Genomic DNA, 20913 nt, shown 5'->3' with positions numbered 1-20913 from the left:
CTGGTTGTTACCTAACATGGAGAAATATGATAAAAGTATAAATTACACTGAAGGCAGCACAGTCAAACCTACAATATTCAGCATAATCCATGCTAGCAAACTTCAGGATGGAATCTGAGATGAATCCTAAACAGAGGATTCACTAGTAATTTACCGAGTGGTACCTGGAGGCATTGTTAGGATCAGTTCCCAGGTGAATCACGTATCCCCCTCCCCTGTAGACGGCAAGTTTGCCCCAGACGGGCTGCCCTCTCAGCTCGGACTGACTCTGGTACTGCCATGCTGAGCTCAAGTCAGAGGAGTTAGCGAAGACCGAAGTGTTCCAGTGCTCCCCGTAGTCCGATGTGTCTTCTGTTTGTAGGGAGTACGGAGCGTGGCATTCCCGAATCACACGCTGCAGTCTGGGAGAAACAGGGCAGGTGTCTCCTTTCACTCTTACTTGGCGAATTCGAGCACTACCCACCAGCTTGGAGTTGCCGTCTGTGATGAATCCTGATCGGGAGAGGGAAAAGAGCAGCGCTGGCAATATGACAGAACCACCGATAATATTGCTTCATTTCATTTATGAGTCACTGATACATTAATATTTTGCTACAGATTCCTTTTTAAAGAACTCTGTAAGTGAAACAGTCCTGAAAATTAAGTCCTTGTGTAGATTTTAAGTCAATTCTTAGATAACATCCACGGATAATGGTGTTTAGTATTATTATCTGTCTATATTTTATAGAAAAGGAAAGAGAGGCCTGCAGAACAGCAGCCTGCCTGGAGGCACACAGCAAACAGCTGTGTGCACTGCTCCTTGGCCACAGTTGGCTATTGCCTGTCCTGTCCAGGCAACAGCTCTGCCAATGTATTTTCACAGTTACTCTGAAATGGGAGCTGGAACACGGCTCTCATCTGTTGCTAGATAAGGCTAGATAGAAACACGGTGATAGCGCGTAATTATGCCTCCCATTGCCATGATGCAGACACAGCTCTCCCGAGGAAAAGCTTTATAGTGCCATCTATCTGTCGTTCTGTTGTGGTTTTTTAATTATGGGAAGAAGCTTGTGCAAAACTGTGAGGCGTATGTCTGAGTATGAAATGAGCAATGTAAAATATGAAAAATGGAAAAATGCAGCGCAAAACTTGTGGATTATATTAAAGATAATGAAAATGTCAGGCCACATGGAACTTGGGGTCAGGCTGTGGGGCTTTTGTTATCCACTAGTATTCAGATTATGAATCCTAGTTTTATGCACTCATAGTCTCCTCCTCCAGTCAAATATGCGTGTACAAGTTGGGGATATGTATAAAGATAATGTTCCAGCATCTGTCAAGCTGAAGTGAAACAAGGTGGTATCAAAGCAGTCTCTGCACCTGTATATGATCCATAAAGATTTTTGAGTAAGGTGGTTTTTGCCCACGTGAAAAAATCCCGGTAACTGTAGACATCATGGAATCCATCTGTAAAGCTGCTCTCGATGTGCTTGTTTAGGTAGTAGGAGTTGGGATCTCTCTGCCCATAGGCAACCAGCAACAGCATCCATAAAAACCCCACATAGGCTGGAAAAAAAACAGGAGACAGCAGGTGAGCTCAGAATGAACACTGCTGGTCAAAATAGATAGCAGGACTGATTAGTGCTGCCATCACTTATTAGGTTAAGGCGATACTTTGCGAGAATCTGACTGACCAGTGCTAATGAATTTACACAAGCTAAGTCAAAGTGCTGCGGTTTAAGCATATCACATTTGGAATACAAGTAGGAATCTGAGTAGTGGTCAAGAAAATAAGTGGGAAGGCTGGCTGAACATACATAGTGATGACAGCTGTTAAGGGAATGAGTAGTTTTAACTTCATTCCAAGTGATATTGAGGTATTACTTGCCATTGTTTTCAGAGGCAATAAAACATAATGCTATCTGTAGATACACCTCTTAGAAAAGTGGCCGGCAAAGATGGCCGCCAATTGCTCTTTTGATTCCAGCTGCATTTAACTGTTGACCTACTTCCACCCTTCCTAACTTTTGTTTAGCCTCTTGTGTCTGTATGCTCTTTAGCATAAAATCCAGCCTTAGCCACACTTTCATCTCCAGCTGCCCCTGAGCAGCTGGTCTGTACACTGTAGTGGCTGCTGAAAGGCTAAAGACACAACAAAATGTTTTCACCCAAGAGAACAATATTTTCACTGATGTAAAAGTACTACTGAATAAAATGAGGTAAGCTTCATATGGGAAATACCCAGGATTTCTCTGATGAGGGCAAATGCTTTCTGCTCCTTCATGCAGCTGATTTTCATTTTCTCAACATCAGCTGCAGGAGGTGGCCGATAAATATTGCTTCTGCTGTCTCGTCGGGCTCCCAAGAGAGGATTTGAATCACCTGTGGGTGAGAGCAGTAAAACCTGGCATCAGTCAACAGATTTATCTGTATCCTGCTTTTCACTTCTTTGGACATTATAAGGAAATATTTCTATTTGAAGGGTGATGTGCTCAGAGCTTGACCAGGTGAGGGAAGAAGCTGTTGAACAGTATTCTTTGCTGTGCCCTAGGACTCCTGTCTGCTGCTGTTGGCTTTTTTTGGGCAGGATTGTGATTGCAGAAGCCACCCTTTGGTAATAGGGACACATGGTGCATATGGAAAACAATGTAAACTGAGGACTTTCATATCATAGGACTTTTATGTTTTGACCTTGTGGACTCTTTCATCAGGTGTTCTGCAAAATTTATCCGTCTATCATGTAGCAGTCTTTGTATTTTCTGTGACTGACACATAATCATTTACTAAGCTTTGTCCCCATTTCTAGCTTGATCTTGGGAACGCTAATGGCTGGGCTCATAGGCACAGCACCTTTGCATTCTAGTGCTTTCTGCTAACCGTGTCAGCTGAGATTCAGGCATATAAAAATAACCTGCAAAGTCCTCACTGTGAGTCACATATTGATGCAGAAAGCATTCAAAAGTCTTGGAGAGCACTTCACTTTTTGAAATAATTTTTTACTTTACAGACAGGTACCTGGTGCAGACAAAGGCCCATCAATGGCCATGTTTTCTTCATCCTCATGTTCCACCTTCTTCAGAACCAGAGCAAAAAAGGCAGCAAATCCCAGCACCTGCAAGAATCAGCTACAAACTCACTACGTGCCTATTTCATATAAAAAAAGCTCAGACTTTGACCTGGACTCCTTTGGATCCAGGTACTGCGGGAGAATAACTGTGCTTTGGCTTTGTGGAAGTCTTACAGCTGATGCTCATAAACATGAGAATAGTGCACAAGCCCTAGAGACTGCCTAACTAAACTGTTTTTGCCGTGTGGCACATCTTCTTTGGTCAGAAACCTTATCACCTATTAAATTGTGACAAAACAGGGGAGATGAAACTGATGGAGTTAGTGCCAACAAATGACAACAGAAATCTGTGGTCTGTGTTAGCCCTAGTTTTAAAGGGAAAAACTTTAATTTTTACATGTTAAATCCTATGGTCCTTTAAAACACATTTTCCTCTTTTCCTGGAATGATGGCAGAATGAGTTCGTGTTGGCCAGTGGCTGCGTTTCTGAGTATCTCACCTTTAAAGGCTGTGTGATGAAAAGACTTTCAAAGAAGGAGATAGCCATGGAGATCAGCCACTTGATGGAGTTCTCCTTCCCATAATGCAGCCCATAGAGCATGGTGAAGAACCCAGATACGCCACTAGTGGCTGCCACAAGGAACCAGGCAATGAACACAAACCACCAGGGCAGCCCTTTGGAAGAGGAACTTTTCTTTCCACCACCAGAGTAGCTTGGAGTAAGAGACCACCTTTAGAGTCAAGCAGAAGAGAAAAAATCATTCAGCACTGGAATAGAAGCCAAAATCAGTCTTTAGGTTCAGTGGGGTTTGGCAACATCTTATGATTTAAAATCTCTACCAAAATAGTCTTTTTTTTTTTTTTCTTAACTAATGCAGTTATATAGATATATGGATAGCAAAAAATACAGCAAGCAAAAATACAAGAAAATGTGCTGCCACCAGCTGAAATCAAAACAAATATGATGGGCTTATTTGCTCCTCAGTTTATGCATTATTGAACCTCCAGTAGAAATGTTGATGAAAATAATAAACACACGAGTGCATTTTAGCTGCTGGATACATCTCTTGTGAGATCGCCAGAAAGGCCAGAAAGATAATTAGTGGTATTCTTTTCAATACTTCCAACATAATTATCAGATTTTCCTGAAATATTTTTGTCCACTTATTCATTTTTCTTCATGCATTTTTAGAGACTGATGAGACTTTGGAGCTCAGTGATTACGTTCAGTGCTGTACGATCACGTGGCACTGTGCTATAACATTCAGTTTTGGAGGCAAAATTGACAGAGAGTAATGATCTGTCATTATTTCTTTTATGTGCAGTTCAATGCATTGAGATTTCTTTGTTGCTCCTACAGTAGTATAATAGTATGACATGTTTCTACAGCTGTTATGACACTCATCTAGCGCATATTAAGCAATACTTATTTTCGTCTCCGTCATCCTGGACAGTTTTGAATTCATGACCTGAATTTACTTATACTGAAAATGGGAAGAGTTACCTCTCACTGATGGACACTGATGGGCAAATCTGGTTCTCCAGGAGGTTCTTCATGTGCTGAACCTGACGAACAGCTTGTGTATAACTCTGAGGCATCTGAAATTTGTGGGGCCCCAGTAATTCCAACTCCAGCTCTACATGCTGGAGTTGCATGTACAAGCAACGGTTGTAATCATTGTATTTCAGTCGCTCACACATTCCCTTCTCTGGAGTTGGGCTTCTTGCTTTTTCTACAAATAAAGAATCAAAAAAAAAAAAAAGAGAAAATCAGCATGGCTATCCCTAGATTAAAATACTGTTCAGTACAAAGGGTAGAAAAATTAGGGCCCAAGATTATGAATGTGACAAAGCGACATTTAAAAGGACACGTAATGCAGCTTTGTTAATAGAGCCTTAGCACTCTTCTGCTGGAGTAGGTAACTTTGTAAGACAGAAGTCCTAAAACCTCAGTAGCAAAGTCGGATAAGATCAAGTGTTAATTTGTTCGTAATTTACCTTTGCATTTTGTAGCTTCAAATACTCATTGGGAAAGCCAAATGTATGTCTTCATGAAATCAGTGGGATTGTTCACTGTTCATATATTATTTATTATATTGTTCACATATTATTTATATTATTGTTTAATTGAAAATAAATCAATGCCTAAGTTAAGAGTCAGACTGAAAGGAGCAACAGCACGAGGCCAATAATAGAAAAAACAGGCAGGACAAAATGACTGTGAAACAACTAATATTTGTGAGTCTTGATGCTACTAGATACTGATCCAACTCTGAAGCCAGGCTGATAGCTAACATTTCATTCTACAGCAAAAGAAAGAGATTTCAGCGTCTTCACTCAGCTGGGTGGTAAATGGTGCACAGTGAAAGGACGAGACAATGGGCACAAATTAAAACACAGGAGATTCCATCTGAACCTAAGAAAAGCTTTTTTATTGAACAGGTGGTTGAACACTGGGACAGGTTGCTCAGAGAAGTTGTGGAGTTTCCATCCTTGGAGATACTTGACATCCAGCTGGACATGGTCTTGGGCAACCTGCTCCAGCCAACCCTGCTCTGAGCAGCGTGGTGGACTAGATGACCTGTAGAGGTCCCTTTCAGCCTCAGCTATGCTGTGATTCTGTAATTGCCTTTGAGTCAGAATATAAAAGCTTGGGTCCTCACATCCAGTGTCACCATCAATTTCACTACAAAGGTTTCAGTAGGTGTGTCACCTCGTGTTGTTTACCTGGTATATCCATAGCACCTAGTGTCACAATTATAGGGTCATCCTTCTTTTTGCTCTCATCGTAAAACTCTTGCCCAGCTCTGTTCTGGTGGCAGATGATGTCCTCAACCAATGCCAAAAGCGTGTTGATGTTAGTTGATTTTCCAAAATCTGATACTGAGGTGAGTGATGGAGTCTTCAGGGCTTTAAAGAGTGAGTTGGCAATTCTTCTAATGTCCTACAAAAGACAGCAGCAACACAGCAGTGACTCGGGCTGCAGTGACTGAAGCTGATGTTTTCAGAAGGCACCACTGGCTGGGAGCTGCATCAATTGCTAAAATCCACAGAATGGATAAGGACAACACATCCTACAGGGCTAGAAGTGGCAGGCAGATTTCAACAAGCTCAGCAAGACAGGTTTCAGGACTCAGAAATGCAGCTTACCTGCCTGAGGATCTAAGTGGAGGAAGACTGGGTGTATGATATGCTTTATCTTCACTGCCTTGTTTGATGTTTGCTGTTAACCCCTGAACACAGTGATTTTGAACACACATCTTAATTGTGCTAGAGTCTGGGATGTACAGAGGCAGATCTCGCTGAAGATGAGGATTCCCTACACGTGGAATACACTCTGAAGGTGGATGCCTCCTGTGCTCATCCATGGCTGTGTAGATGGGTAATCGAGTGCTTTGCACCAAAGCTTGTTTGGCTTGTCACTTCAGACAATTTAAAAGTCATTTGACAGGGAAGATTTCTGCTGTTCAGCTGGAGATGTCGAGTAGTGCGTGGCAGCAGAGGGCAGTGCAGGACTCACAGGGGAGCAGCCACAGGGACTTACCTTCGTCACAGCCTCTGGAGTCAGTGAGACGGCCTGGCTGACCTGTGGGGTGGGAGGTAGGCTCGGAGACACCCGGCCATTCTTTCCCGGCTTCTTCTCTCTGCCCTGCGTGGCTGGCCGGGATCGTACGTTCCTGAAGATCTGCACAATGAGCAGGTTGATGGGGAACATGAGGAGGGAGCTCTCAAAGCCAATCATCACCTCCTGCCATGTGAACTCAATCTTCCCTGTCAAGATCAAACAGAGGGAAAGAGTAAAAATAACCTCAGGAACCATCAGGTCTGTATCTTGTGAAAAAGCCTGTTTGTTCAACTGCCCTGCTTCTAGATTTTGCCGTCTCTGTATTTTCCTGCCCAAGCAATGACAATGGTTGTTACCCAGATCCATTTTCTGCTCGGCTGGATCCTTTGGCACCCCCCAGAACATGATGCTGGTCAGCATGGTGCAGAGCAGCAGCGAGAAGCAGCACGACACGCGCTGGGCTCGTGTGAAGGAGCTTCGTGGGGAGCGGCTGAAAACTGAGTACCAGATGTGCCCATCCTGGAAACCCTTGGAGGTCTTCATGAAAAACAGATTGCTGGGAAGAGGAAGGGGAAATCAAGAGTACTTAGAAAGGAGAGGGAAGAATAAAGCTGTAGTTCAGGGTCCTGACCTGTTCACGCCTGTAGGCACTGTCAGAAGAAATACTAACTATGAGAAATTATCAAATACCATGGCTTGATTTACATGGCTACTTTATGGCCTTTCCTCCTGGCCACAGGAGTGGTCATGGTGGTGAAGCTAGTCATGAAGTACCTATATACATTTCTAGGCAAATTACACTTAAGATAAGATGGTTGGGTTTCTGTATGTCTGTCCGGCTATCCTTCTTTAATGCCAACATTTCCAGAGTGGTGTAACTGCTAGAGTAACAGTCAGACTGTGTTAACCATCCTTCCTTTTCTCCTTGTTCAGAGCCCTTTGAGAGCCTTTTGAAAGACCTCCATGTTTTCATTTTTGTCCAGGGAGTTATCTTTGCATACTTGCTTTTCTAGACGGATTGCTATTAACAGCAAAAAGGCCATAAAGCAGATGTTACCTGAACTGCTTCATGTCCTGTTCTGTAGCTACTGGGAACACTTTATCTAGGACGCATTCTCCGATATCAATGGCTAGCCAGGAGTTACAGAGGAAGTACCATTTCTGGTCCCATGCAAGGTCCTGGACCACTACTCGATTCACATACCTGTAGGGAAAACATGCAGGTCACATTCACGTGTAACTGAGTGCTCTGAAATTCAGGACTCAACAGGACCATGGAGGACAACCTCTGGCCTTTGACTTTTTAGGCTGTGTGTAAGCTGTAAGGCACAGAGCACGCAGCACAATGCCCCAGAAAAATGTTCTTCTGAGTACTCAGATTGGTAACCTAATCCAGAGCATGTTACAGCTCCCATCTGATCATAGTGCCTCAATTTTGTTTAATAGCTTCTACAGTGTTTGATGAGAGTCTTGCCCTAGCACAGAAGCAGGTTGTAGTAGGGGTATATACTGATGCAGGATATGGGAAGCACTCCTGGTCCTGCAGTTTAGATTATGAATTGATCTGTTCATTCTGAAAAAAAAAAAAAAAAAAGAGAAACTAACACTTCCTTTCTAGAACTGTAGAAAGGGTAATTTGTAAGTGCTAGGAAAGGAAAACTGTTGTCATTGTAAAAATATTTTTGAATCTTTATTATTTCCCTGCATACACTTACCAGGATGGATTATCCCCTGAATTATCATGCCACAGTCGAATACTCTGCAATTCCCCAAGAGGGAAAAGGGTACAGAGCAGGAAAACATCCACTCCTCCACGTTCAAAGACTGGCGTATCAGGATCAGTTAGATGGTGTGGCTCACTCTCCCCTTCTAGTCCATAGAGGGTGAGAGTCACCTGGAGAGTAAGATGGCAAAATGAAGACTTACACATCTCAGAATCCTGTATATGATTATTCCTCTGAAATACTCCCCTTGCTTTCTAAGGACTTTCTGGCTTAGAAATTGCATTTGGGTGCTCCTTTATGTCTCCAGTTCTCTAAATGAGTGCATGAGCTCTCCCTGCACAGTGCCATTGGTACCTTGGAGGTTGTGGCTGCCCCACGGCGGTGTCCTGTGAAAACTGTCACAAGATAACGATACTGAGCAAAGGGGTCATTGTCTTCCAGTACTGTGATTTTCACCTGCAGAGTGACACAATACCAGCGGTGCGTTAGCAGTTTGGTAAGTATGGATGCATTAAAGCTGGGGATAGGAATTGGTCATCTTGTGAGCTATGCAAAGGGAAGGGAGTAGAGTTGGTTGAAGACTTCTGTTAAAACAGACCGGGCAAAGAGGGAATTGGCCTAAATACTTTCAGTCGTTAGTAGCTGAAGACTTACTTTGGCATCATCCTGGATGTCTTTCCTTCGAGCCCAAACAACTACAAGCACATATATCAGAAAGATACATCCTACAGTGGTCACCACCACGGGGTTGTCCACAAATGTACCAAATAGCTGTGCGGTTTTGCTAACATCAATGGCATTGGGTATGACAAAGAAGGAGCTCCCAAAGAAGGTCAGATGGTTGCAGAGGCACTGCGTGCTCCTAGGACTTGTTTTTGGTCCTACCTGAAAACCAGAAAAATTTCTGGATAAAACATTTGGCTTCAAAGCATAAGAAAACTTACCAAGCAAATGAAAAGACAGTGCTGGGATGGGTACGTTAGTGTGGAGAACTGCAATACAGGAATGAATTGTTCCCATTCCAATCAGGAATATTAATTCCAATGTCTAGCCAGAAATAGGCATTCATAATACGACACAGACTTGTCAGAATAGTTTGGTTTCTCCTTATATATAAGCATATCCCAAGAAGTTTAATGGAAATGTCATTTGAAATTTAGCCATCCTGGACTAACCTTCACTTCTCGATTTTATTAAAACATCTCAGAATGATGTTATTTTATGGTGTGAGATCAATGCCATCATTTTACTACAAGATGAGGGTTATAAGGGCTGGCTTTGAAGTAAATAATATAAACATTGCTATGTTTCTCTCTACTTACCTGACATCCATAGCTGTTCCAGTTCCCCTGCTGCTCATCCCAAAATACACAGCGGGATGCGAAGCAAGTGACAGCTATAGTTAGCCTGTCATGGGCTGTGGAATCTAGTCCCATATCTTGTAAAACCGTGAAGTAGTAAGTTCCCTCTCCAAAAATGAGTTCTGCTGGGCTAAGAACCCAGGTGTTTGTCTCACCTTGAACATAAATATTTTAGTTTCAATGTTAATTCGGAATACAGCTGTGTTGCATATAATAAACAAAGAACAAAATGAAAGAAACAGGTATCAAATAATCCCTAGCAGCTCACTGTTCAAGGCATCCCACTCTTTGCTCCGGTAGCATGACAGATTGGAACTCCTTTGAGACCTTTCTTTCAAGATAGATGTCTGAACTTATGTTCAGGGCTCATTCTGCAAGTATATAGATGTGCTGACCCTGTAAAGCTGTGGATGAGCCCTCCACGTTGCCCATGTTGGGTGCCCTTAACTTGCCGTGGGTAGTGACCACACACAGAGCTCCGTCTTTTGGTTCCACAAGCCCAGAATGCCCAAGCTATGGGTCACTAGCAAGTTGTCTTACCTCCAGTAGTTTTCTTACAGAACAGATGATTTTTCAGGTCATAGTTAGTTTCATTAGGGCGATAACCATACCCTAAGTAGAGTATTAGTGGAACGTCTTGTTCACATTCCAGGTAAATCACTGTAGATGTGTTTTCTGAGGTGACGTTGACTTGGAAAGTGCTAAAATTGCCCAGATTCAATAGAATCCTGTTTTCCTGAGTTGCAGAATGCCTTGGTAACATTATCTGGTTTTAAACAGAAAGACATAGCTTCAAATACAGAAAAGCATGTTGCTTCTATTTTTATCTATAAGCACAATACAGCCACACACTAGAAAATCTTTTTTAATAATATGAGGAAAGTATGGCCAACAAAAATACTGTCTTCAAAGTGATTGTCTTGATACTGTCAGCTAACCCCTGAAAAATCCCTTTCAAATCCACATAGGTTCGTCACAAGGTCTGTGATCCTTGGAGCATTTTGTAAGTAAGAGCTGAGGTTGTAACTGAAATACTGGCTACATGAAGTGCATATATGAACTATTTAAATGTAAGTTTATACATGGGCTAGGAAGCCCAAACAGGAGTAATATGTGTGTACTGCCTTGTTGGATGTTGACATCCATGACGTTGTGTTTTGGGATGACTGTAGTCTGGAGTAATTTTTCCTGACCCTTTTTGTTATTTTATTCTTAAAATCAAACAAATCCCTCCCTCATAAATGCAGGCACCCATGATCCCATGATATGTTGTAGTGAACACAGTACCACAATTTGTAGTCACCTTACAGAGGATGGTAGCACAAATGACTGTAAACAGAAAAAGGGAAAAAAGGGATAGGGATAGAAAATAGTGGGTTTACCTCAATGTTTTCTTTGAGATTGCTGACTGGTATGATCAAGCCATCCAGACCAGTAAGGCTTAAACCTCCCACTGTTCCACTGATGTCAAAGCTGGTGTCGCTGGAGAAAAAGGGATTCATGACAAAGCTCACCATCTATTAGCAAGACATTAAGAATCAGCTTTGAGCTATTGGTAAGATTTCATTATATTCAAAGTCTAAATTGCTGAAAAGATATGGCTTGAACTCAGACCCAAACAGTACTCATAAGAAGCCTGCATCCAGATTTAAATACCTGCCTTAGCTCTGTGATAGGCCAAACACAAACCTTGAAAGTGATTTGGATTCTGAAAGGTGATGTGTACAACACTGTTTATGGGTTTCCATTCATTGTAACCATTTTGTCTTTTAGATACCAGATATCAAAATGCAATTGCATAAGCCTCTTTGCAAGTAACTCTATCAAAGCTGCGGCACTCCTCTTGGCATTAGGACAAAAATCTATTTCTCCTGTGACAGCAATGCATAAAAGAGTGTGTCAGAGTCATCATTTCAATGAGAGGATTCAGGAGCCTCTCCTAATGCTCAGGTAAGACACTTTCAGTATTCCACTGATATAAGGGGGTTCTGGACGTGTTTAAACAGAGCTGGAAAAGACAGAATGAAAAAAGTGTATGTTTTACAGGTATTGTAGGAGTGTCCTTAGAGTGTCAAATCAACCTGAGAGGCCTTTAGAAAATCTATTAGAAAAACATCACAATAGTATGCAATCTCTTGTTCTGTGGGAAAAAAACAAAGTCTCCTAATTCAGATCAGGGATGTGCTATCATCAGGACATGCACAGACCTCGTGTCTCCTGCAGGGTCTGAGTGCCTCAGACTCGTTTGTTTCTGCCTGGGATGAAAGAGGACAGCTGCGTGTTGGTTTTAATGGTGATATTGACTCTGAGCTGTTGTGTCCTCCTCAGAGCGCTGGTTGTAAACAAAGAGAGCAAATAAGTATGTAGTATTGATTCTATCACCTTCTCTAAGCATCCAGGTAGGAATCAGGAGTGTATGTGAGGGGATAATGGGATGGGGAGTTTAAGCTTTCAGTCCTCCTCAGCTTGCTCAACCAACTTCATGCAATTAAGATAAGAGAAGGCTTCTTTGACAAGAAAAATATTTCAAATAATGTTCTTGTTATGACTGGAGGGATGATTTGTGTGCTTGTATGCTCACTGTAAAAGGAGTCTAAAACCACTAGACCAAGAAAGTAAGTTGTAGATCAGATTGAGTCAGATAAAAGCTGTTTACTTGCCCTTATATCCACTGTTTCATCATCAATTCCTGAAACACTGAGAGAGGAAGCTGTTGGAAGAACAAAGCTGGCAGAGCTGGAATTGGAGATATTAATGGCTGTACCATCCAGGCTTTCTGTCTGTAATCTGTCCAGTCCAGTTAGGGTTGAACACAAGCAGAACAGATTGAAAAAAAAAAAGGAAGAAAAGAAAAAAGAAAAGGAAAGGAAAGGAAAGGAAAGGAAAGGAAAGGAAAGGAAAGGAAAGGAAAGGAAAGGAAAGGAAAGGAAAGGAAAAAGAAAAAAGAAGAGAAGAGAAAGGAAAGGAAAGAAGAAAGAAAAGAAAAGAAAAGAAAAGAAAAGAAAAGAAAAGAAAAGAAAAGAAAGGAAAAGAAAAGAAAAGAAAAGAAAAGAAAAGAAAAGAAAAGAAAAGAAAAGAAAAGAAAAGAATCATGTATGGATTTCAAATCTAGAAAAAAGTTTTCTTGCTTCATTAGTATAACGTACGTGGGAAACTATTTCTAACTCTGCCAGTAACTACTTAGTGCATTTCCCTGATGTTGTACTCCACGTAACACTACTATATATCACCCAAAAAAGGGGTGGAATTGGCATATCTGGATGTGGAGGTGTACCCACTTAGGTGTACTTATGCAAAAGATACACCTGGTCTTTGTGTGAACATGCTCTTGATTTTTACGCAGAGTTAAATGTGGATGAAAAATGGGCTCTCAAGGAACAATTTGGGGATAATTATAGGCAATGGAGAATGCTTATCAGGCTCCTCATGATTGTATTTGTTCCTGCCAGGCCGGTTACAGTTCTGTATAACATGTCATTATTGGCAACATGGAAAAGAAGAAAAGAACTTAACTGGCTGAGATTTCCACAGACTTTCAAAGGTAAGCAGCTACTGCCTGATCCAGGAAGTAGCAGTAAATTGTCCCTTGGTCAAAGAAGGCACAGCGTGAGAATTTCTAAGATGGCTTTACTGAAGTTAATCGGGGTCCAAGCTGTTCTTCCTATTAGTCAGTAATGGCAGCCTCATCACACTGTTGAAGCTGTCATTATGCTACAATATTTTGTTGGGTGGTTTCATTGAAGGATAATGTAATGGATATTTGGGGAAAATTTGGGTAACTATCAGGATTTAGGGGGTGTTGTTACAGTTACCTGTTTATATACATGGTGGCAGAATGAGTGGTAATGACCATGGGTTCATCATCCGGTTCCTTCCCAAACAGAAGGGCACTCTGTAGATTTTCAACTGTATTCAGGAGCTGGTGTGACACTGAACTCTGGAAAAGGATTAGAGGAGGGGACTTGTAACACAGCTGCTCAGAATCAGCAACTTGGACATTATTTGCCCTTACTTCTTTTTATGAGGAAATACCGGTTTTACTGTGTCTTATAAAGCTGGCAAACTTGGTGATGAGCTTCTTAATCTCAGAGAAAATTATTCTTGTCAGCAATTCAACTTCTGTAATTCTCATGAAAACATTGCATACAGCAAACAAATATCTTACAGTAAATGGAATTCTAATATTTAGAATTTCTACAAATTGAAGTTTGAAGGACTCCAAAAATTACATCAATTTCATGCAAGATGTTTGTGCACGTGTGTACATTCATGCTCTTTCACTGTGCGTTTTAATGTTTAGTCACTTGAAAAACAAGACCTAATTACCTATTCGTTATGTGTTATTAGTGTGTTATGCTGGGGGAGTTCGAACAGTTCATAACCTTTTCGCTCAGGTTAGATTTATATCATGCCCTACTCTCTTGCAGAGATGAAAGCGAAGTATATTCAGCCCTGAAAGCACACAAAGGCAAGTCCACCCTGTCGTCATAATAAACCCTACCCAATGCCAATTTAAAAATATGAAGCAGCAAAACTCTTAAAAACTTTCTAAAGCAAGTTAAATATTCTGCCAGAGGACCCTACAAGCTGGACCAAACCAAAATTACCTGTTCTGCCTCTGGCACTGAAGTGTTCACAGCTCTGGTTTGTACGGAAGCTTGCAGGACATTGCTCACTGCGTTAAATAGGTAGTTGGCTGCATCCTTTAGCTTCTGATCATCTCTGCTGTCCTCTGTGTTTACAGTGAGCAAGGAAGCACTTACATCTTTTAGTGTGTTGCTAGCTTCCACCTGCAGGGGAAATAAAGGGAGAAGTTTCAATGTTTTGGTACTACAAGTGACAGAAGAGACATGTGTCATTGAGGCTTTTACTGAGTATTGCAGTGTAAGTAATCCCATGGGACTGTTTGTGGCTATACCTCTTTTACTGTAATAATTTCTGCTGGGGTAATACCTGAAACACCAATACTGATGATGTACTAGATGGCATACTAACACGTAACACAGCTAACGTGAAAAATGCAGCATGCTTCCACAGATTCAATCCGTAGAAAAGATGGATAACATCTGAAGAAAATATGTCTGTCAAACACAGTGACAAGGACGAGTTTAGATGCACAATAACGTAGTAAATCAGGTTGTACTTTTATGTGGTGACTCCAAAGATCCAACTCTATTGTCAAGTGCACGTACATTTCAATCTTAGTTTCCATAAAACCTATTGGATTACCAGCAAGTGATACCTTTGGCCTTGTGCTGTGCTAAATGCCAAAGAATGAGTCTTCCAGTATTTATTTTGTGCCAAAACACAGCCCCTGACTGACGATTGGTTGTGAAAGCACTGGCCAGCACTTAGCCCAGGGTGAGGGAGCCAAACAGTCATTGCAAGCTTGGACATGTCCATTCCCACAGTCTGCAAGTGCTTAGCAGCCTCGCGTGGAGTGAGTGCTGAAACTGAGCTCTGCTCTTGTCTCACCAAAGTTAACCACATACTGCTGACGTGCTCCCAAGCCATTGTCTGGCTGCAACTGTACAGTACGTCAGAAATCGGGACAGCTCTTCTTATTGCTGGTGTATTTGTGAAACGTCCCCAGTGATGATTTGTTCTGTCCTCCCATGTGCTCACTCCTTACACATAAATAGCATCATCTACTAACGGTGTCATATTGCCAGATAAGATTCAATAAATACTTCTGCAAGGGCAATCTGAACATTTGTGCCTGATTCCTTTAGGTACTGCCTTGTTCCTGCCTCACTGGCAGCTTGTTTATGTGCATTTTGTGACAGTGCATGGATCAGGGACCAATGGATCTGGGCAATTCTAGGAAAACCTTCCTGGGTTCTTTTTCTTCAGGATTCTAAGAGTGCTTTACAAGATAAAATATACATCCTAGCCTGTCTTTTGCTAAAAGTTAAGGTTTTCATCTTAAAGATGTATCACAGAATGTAACTGCCAGCCACTTATCCCCTGGATTGTAGTGACTGCTGAGACAACCCCTGTGGGTCCACATTTGTTTACTCAAAACAGCAAAATGTATTCCCTTCTGGTCAAGGCATATATACTGGTACAGGCAAAAAAAAAAAGAGCAAACAACAGGTACCTGTAAGGCACTGAAACTCTTCCAAGGTTAGTGGGGTGCAATAGTGTCTATACTGTTGGTGTAAGGAGACAGAAGGTGAGTTGCTTCTTACCTGCGCAGAGGCAGACAGCTCCTCACTCCTGTGAGTGATTTCTTTCAACACTTCTGACATCTGAAGAGCAGTCTGCACTGATGTTACGTTGACAGCAGAGAGAGTTGTCAGCATCAGCCCTCGCAGCTTGGGATGGAAAGGGATAATTAGGCAAAGGAATAAGATGCTAATGAAGACTAAGCAAGTAGTGCTTTATATTGACAGCCAGGCTTGCTGTAAACTCTGTGGTAGAATAAGGCTCCACAACAAGGATCGTTTGAACTGATATTAGGTCTCCTGACAAGATGCTACTTGCCTTACTAAGTGTGTAATTACATGAGTTTTGTTACCTCCCAACACAGAGAATTTATACACTTAACATCCATTAATAGCAAGGGGAGTTACTTCTTAGACTTTGTACTAATGTCTGTGAATTATTATGTAAATGCCACTTCCAGAGAAAGCAGAGCCATGTATAATTGACGTTAGTCAAATAATGAATCACAATTGAAGGATTATATGGCATTTCTCTAGATCTTTACATCTGAGGCATGCAAAGCACTGTACAAATATCAGCTTAAAATTGAAACAAGCTTGTAGCCGAAAGAAACAAACTAAAATTACCTGCCATCTAGTACTTTTAGGGAAATTTTGATAGGATATTTCTCCTGCAGGAGAGGCAATTTTATTAACATTTAAATTTTGTGCAAAATCAGGCTACCTCTAAGTTTAAAAAGATCATCCAAATAAGTTTAAATTATTGCATTAACAATTGAGAATGAATTATTTTACTGATGGATGATATATATATATATATATTATTATTATTATTATTATTATTATTATTATTATTATTATTATTATTTTGCTTGGGCAAGTAGTAAAAAATAGCTGAAATCTGTGCCAAACACAGAGGTGGATACCAGAAACTTGAAATCTCCATTGATTGAGGAGGTGATATATGAGCTTCTTATTACTTAAGAGCTGCCAAAGAATACAAAGAGTCGGTTATATCGCATTGTACTGCAAGAAAACAAGTGTCTGGCTGACCTCTTTTCGTGTGTCTGTCTGTAAAGATATGTTAAAGTTTTCCTCTTGGGTCTCGTGATTAAGGACTGAGGTTACTGACTTAAACAGCTGGAAGAGACTCAAGCTGTTGTTCCCATCTTTTAGGATGCTGTTTGCCTTCTCAGATACAATGGCCTGTAGGGTCAGGTTTCCATCGATCATACCTGTGTGTCCAACCTGATAAAGAAATCAGAAATGCTCTTAACTTTGCTAACACTGTTATAGTTATCTTTGAACAGTTCCCACAGTCATCTCATTGGCAGCCTAGCTAGAGCGGACAGAAAACTCTGCTACCATTTTTTTATGGTTTTTAAACCATTATGTTTTATTTTCAATTACATTCTCCAGGCAGTTTTGCCATCCTCTTCAGTCTCCTGACTAAGTACTGGAGTCATTGACTTGTACAGCTGGAACAGACTCATGCTGCTGTTACCACCCTTTAGAATGATGTTTGCTTTCTAAGATCCTATGGGCCATCTTTAGAAATGCCCAAATATAAGAAAAGAACCCAATTCCATCTCAATCTATGAAAAACTACTGTCTTTTTAAGATGTCTGATTCCACCCAATTGGCTGAGAAATTTGTGAAGAAGAAGAAACAGACTCTAATTCAACCCAAAGCCTTACCCTGTGTATTGCACAAAAAAACCACAGTGACAAGAAGCTCTGCTGAGTGTGAGGCATGGAGAAATACATGGAGTTTTAGTGGCCTGATAAGGATCTCTACTGGTACAAAAGCAGGAGTTTTCAGGGCCCTATAGAGAGTAACTCCAGACTCACTAAACACAACCTATGCTACCCAATGTCCAAATAGGTCATCTTTTAAAATTCTGTCTTAGAAAAAAAACAGAAGTATCTTCTGACTATCTTGAGTCCACAGAGATTAGTCTCTGTTAGACACAGAAATGATTATTGCACAGTCACAGGTATGTAATAAGTACAAAATGGGAAGAAGTTCCAAAAGTGGATTAAATATCACACATTATATTTATAATAATTATTACATAATAATTATTATTATGTAATATTACACAGATTAAATATCAACTTGAGAGAACTTGAATAAAGCGTTTGTATTGTGTACCTTCACTGAAGCATTAGTTTGAACTGTATCACCAAAGTTGTTGCTAATGGTAATTGTCACGTGTACAATGAAATTATTTTCCTCTTCTCCAAGTGGAAGATAAAGTGGGAAGAGCTCAGGATCTGGGCCACAGTGCAAGAGAGAATCTGAAATAGGAAAGATGGGATTACCTACCAGATTTCACACAGACACCTCCTGTTCTCTGAGAACAGAGGGCTGTAGGCTTGCTCTGTGCAGGCCTGATTGACTCATGTTTAGACTCTCTGAGGAGCAGAAGCAGACTGTGGCTTTGCTCTTGGTAGTGTCAGTAACAGTGCTTGCCAGAAACATGGGGAAGCAGCCAAACCATCCATCTCGGGACTTACTTGAGTTCAGGTAGAAGCAGTATGTGAGCTGCCTGGATTGGCATGAATCCACTGAGCATGGAGTGCTGCAGGAGACTGTGAAAGTGGTGAGCACGGATCCCTCCCTGGGAGACACAGCGCAGCTGGGGACCTGGGGCGGAGGCACTGTGCTCACGAGGTAGGTGTCCTCCCCGTAGCCACGCTGAGTCACTGCTGGGAGTGGAGGGAGCAGAATGTCAGCGATAATCATGCCATGGCAGCAGTGAGCTGCAGACATTGCTCTTACCTATTCTAGCAATGATGTGGTTTGTTCAGGCATCAGAAGCATCGCTGTGTACCTAATCAGAAGGGAAATCCCACTACTGAATAAGCCGTAAGAGGAAAAGAAGTATTAAAAACATGGTGGTGTTTGCATTGTAAAGCAAAGCTGGAATATTTAATCAAGTATTTAATATAACATCATTGCCAGATGAGCCTTAACAAAGTCATTAACAGCTTGGAGTAAGATAACTGAATTTGTCCTGTTGTGCAACAGCCCAGAACAAAGATAGTTCTTAATTATTTTAAAGAATACATATGTAAAGTAACAGCTCTCAACTTGTGGAATAATTTAACTTCTTGCTTGTCAGCGAGGCTCTGTGCATGTAACGTCAGTATGATGTCAGGATGGCAGAGGCTATCTCAAAGGAGTCTAAAAAACCCTGCTTGCCCCTACCTGTTACTTTAATCTGAAAAGCTTCTCCGTGTGTCTGCAAGAAGGAGCTGTTCATTATCAACATGGATGCGTTGCTTTGAAGCAAATTCAAAGAGTTCTGCCGGAAACCAGTCAGGCTACAGGCTGGAGGGAGGGGCGCAGACTGAAAATCAGACAGAAAAGAAAACTTGACAGTAGACGCTCTTTGCTGTGATTTCTGTTGCAATTTATCAGGAGCAGGGTGGCAATTTGGTGCCGTCCATTATAACCACTCTCAAACGTCGCTCCCCCGTACCTCAATCCTCAATCTGTTTCCAAAGCCCCCCATGTGCCCCCGCTGAGACCACATGGGTTTCCCTCACAATAGATGTTTATTTTTTGTGTGTGCAATATTTCTGACAAATCTGATGCTCTCACCTTGTTTTGGAATGTGTTATCTAAATACCAGTTATAATATATGGCCTGGGAGTCCTTCTGTCCAGAGACACTCAAAACAACTTCCTCACTAGCGTTCACTGGCTTGCAGTTTGCCTCACACCTATAAGGAAGTAAGGCAGTAGTTACAGGCAGTAACTGTATGAGATGTCATAGTCCTTGATGTTGTTTTAATCTTGTTTAATGAAAATCTGCAAAAGTCCTGTGATATATGTCCAGGTGACATGACTCACAAATAGTGAAATACTTCATTTTAAAGCAAGAGGTTTAGGAACCTTCATCTCCATTTTCAACAATGACTAAGGCGCAGAATCCAGGTGCTATTTATGTTCAAAAACTCATTCAGGCTCCCAAGTGAAGCCTACCTAATCTCCTAAAATTATTATATTAACAGACCATCGAAATGCCAGTGATGTTCCAGCTTCCCGAAGACCAGATTTTTAAAGCAGTGATGTGTATCTGGGTGTCTAGTAGGAATTTCAGACATATCTTACAACTTTTACTCCTGTCATTTCAATGAGGTTCGCATATGGAAATCTCCAGCACTGAAAGGAGGTAGTGAGAGTCAAAATGCCTAAGAGGTTTGGGAAGAATATTACACAATTTATAAAAGGATTACGTTCAGAAATGTGAACTGGAAAATGCAGCAAGACCCATTGTCTTTAATTCCTTTGATGGTAATAAATAAATGGATTTACAACAATTAGTAAATTATTACTACTATTATTATTAATGATAATTGTGGCCTTGCCCTAGATTTGTGTAGTAGTAATATTAAATAGTGAACACTAAGGTTTGAAAACAGACCTGATTTCTAGCTGTAGTTCTTGTTTTGCAGTCACATAGAGACATTGCTCATCCTGTTTCTCTTCATTCCCATGGTTTTGGACTGTAACCTTCACAGTCACTGCTGACTTTGGAGGAGGAAGGCAGGAAGGTGGGATTTGCACCTCTCGTTGGTTGGTTAAGATTATCTGGTGCTGCACGCATTCATTCCACTCAGGCCAGCAAGATCCTGCATGAACACTTCTTTTATTATTAGAATAATCGTAACATCCCATGTCCCATGTAAAGGACTTGCCCGACAGCAGCTCCAAAGAGCTTTATACAGTAAGCGAGTTTCCTTAACCCAATTTACGGAGTGGGTAACCAGAGTTCAAACTGATTTCTTCAAAATAATATATGAGGTCAGGGATAAATACGAGGACAGAACACAGATGTTCTGAATCTCAGTTCTGTTTTCAGCCATAAATGTTCTTGCATTACTTTTGATGCTAATTATTGCAGTTCTATTGAGACACATACCTTTCAAATGCCTAACTATTTAAGTCACTTGCAATTAGGTCTTCACTAGCGGGGTGAAGGCTTAGGATAGACAGATCTTGAAAAACTGAAACCTAGGAGCCGCCTTTGGGAAAAGACA

At 41.2% G+C, this 20913-nt stretch overlaps 3 protein-coding genes across 4 annotated transcripts in view; 1 reads left to right on the top strand and 2 right to left on the bottom strand.

Moving 5' to 3' along the window:
* BCO1 (beta-carotene oxygenase 1) overlaps nt 1–20913 on the top strand; it is a 61848-nt gene that overhangs the window by 5328 nt on the left and 35607 nt on the right. The window contains exons 2-3 of one of the 2 annotated variants that reach the window (XM_040571598.1): nt 11470–11646; nt 13146–13237. The gene's annotated coding sequence lies outside the window, so the exon portion shown is untranslated. Of the gene's footprint in view, nt 1–11434; nt 11647–13145; nt 13238–20913 lie in introns of those variants that run through there. The other variant, XM_040571599.1, reaches the window with a different exon arrangement.
* The window catches only part of LOC121076906 (polycystic kidney disease protein 1-like 2), a 39340-nt gene that overhangs the window by 6686 nt on the left and 11741 nt on the right, over nt 1–20913 (bottom strand). The window contains exons 11-36 of the mRNA XM_040571549.1: nt 20327–20505; nt 19473–19628; nt 19077–19218; nt 18257–18574; nt 18018–18163; nt 16917–17111; nt 15765–16013; nt 14304–14486; nt 13509–13633; nt 12357–12483; nt 11079–11213; nt 10237–10462; nt 9658–9851; nt 8990–9220; nt 8690–8791; nt 8327–8505; nt 7669–7815; nt 6968–7167; nt 6591–6817; nt 5774–5990; nt 4566–4779; nt 3546–3777; nt 2995–3091; nt 2221–2361; nt 1360–1545; nt 165–492 (exon numbers count right to left, since the gene is read on the bottom strand). Of these exons, the coding sequence (XP_040427483.1) occupies nt 165–492; nt 1360–1545; nt 2221–2361; nt 2995–3091; nt 3546–3777; nt 4566–4779; nt 5774–5990; nt 6591–6817; nt 6968–7167; nt 7669–7815; nt 8327–8505; nt 8690–8791; nt 8990–9220; nt 9658–9851; nt 10237–10462; nt 11079–11213; nt 12357–12483; nt 13509–13633; nt 14304–14486; nt 15765–16013; nt 16917–17111; nt 18018–18163; nt 18257–18574; nt 19077–19218; nt 19473–19628; nt 20327–20505 (4876 nt within the window). The remainder of the gene's footprint in view (nt 1–164; nt 493–1359; nt 1546–2220; nt 2362–2994; nt 3092–3545; nt 3778–4565; nt 4780–5773; nt 5991–6590; nt 6818–6967; nt 7168–7668; nt 7816–8326; nt 8506–8689; nt 8792–8989; nt 9221–9657; nt 9852–10236; nt 10463–11078; nt 11214–12356; nt 12484–13508; nt 13634–14303; nt 14487–15764; nt 16014–16916; nt 17112–18017; nt 18164–18256; nt 18575–19076; nt 19219–19472; nt 19629–20326; nt 20506–20913) is intronic.
* Nucleotides 12136–14803, bottom strand: LOC121076945 (polycystic kidney disease protein 1-like 2). The gene is made up of 3 exons (XM_040571604.1): nt 14304–14803; nt 13509–13633; nt 12136–12483 (listed from the first exon to the last, which is right to left on the bottom strand). The coding sequence occupies exons 1-3, from the start codon at nt 14592–14594 to the stop codon at nt 12324–12326; spliced, it is 576 nt and encodes a 191-aa protein (XP_040427538.1). The 5' UTR covers nt 14595–14803; the 3' UTR covers nt 12136–12323.

This window comes from Cygnus olor, chromosome 12 (genome assembly GCF_009769625.2).
Source record: "Cygnus olor isolate bCygOlo1 chromosome 12, bCygOlo1.pri.v2, whole genome shotgun sequence".
Lineage (NCBI taxonomy): Eukaryota > Metazoa > Chordata > Aves > Anseriformes > Anatidae > Cygnus > Cygnus olor.
The sequence above is the reverse complement of the archived record's forward strand: the minus strand, read 5'-3'. Positions and strand labels throughout refer to the sequence as shown.

What these genes read in the sequence shown, in the direction of transcription:
- LOC121076945 (XM_040571604.1), bottom strand. Translation starts at nt 14,594, where the DNA reads ATGGGATTACTTACACTGCAATACTCAGTAAAAGCCTCAATGACACAT. An exon ending in CAGTGCCAGAGGCAGAACAG is followed by an intron (nt 13,634 to 14,303) that starts GTAATTTTGGTT and finishes ATCCTTTTCCAG; the next exon opens with AGTTCAGTGTCACACCAGCT. An exon ending in GCCACCATGTATATAAACAG is followed by an intron (nt 12,484 to 13,508) that starts GTAACTGTAACA and finishes TGGACTGGACAG; the next exon opens with ATTACAGACAGAAAGCCTGG.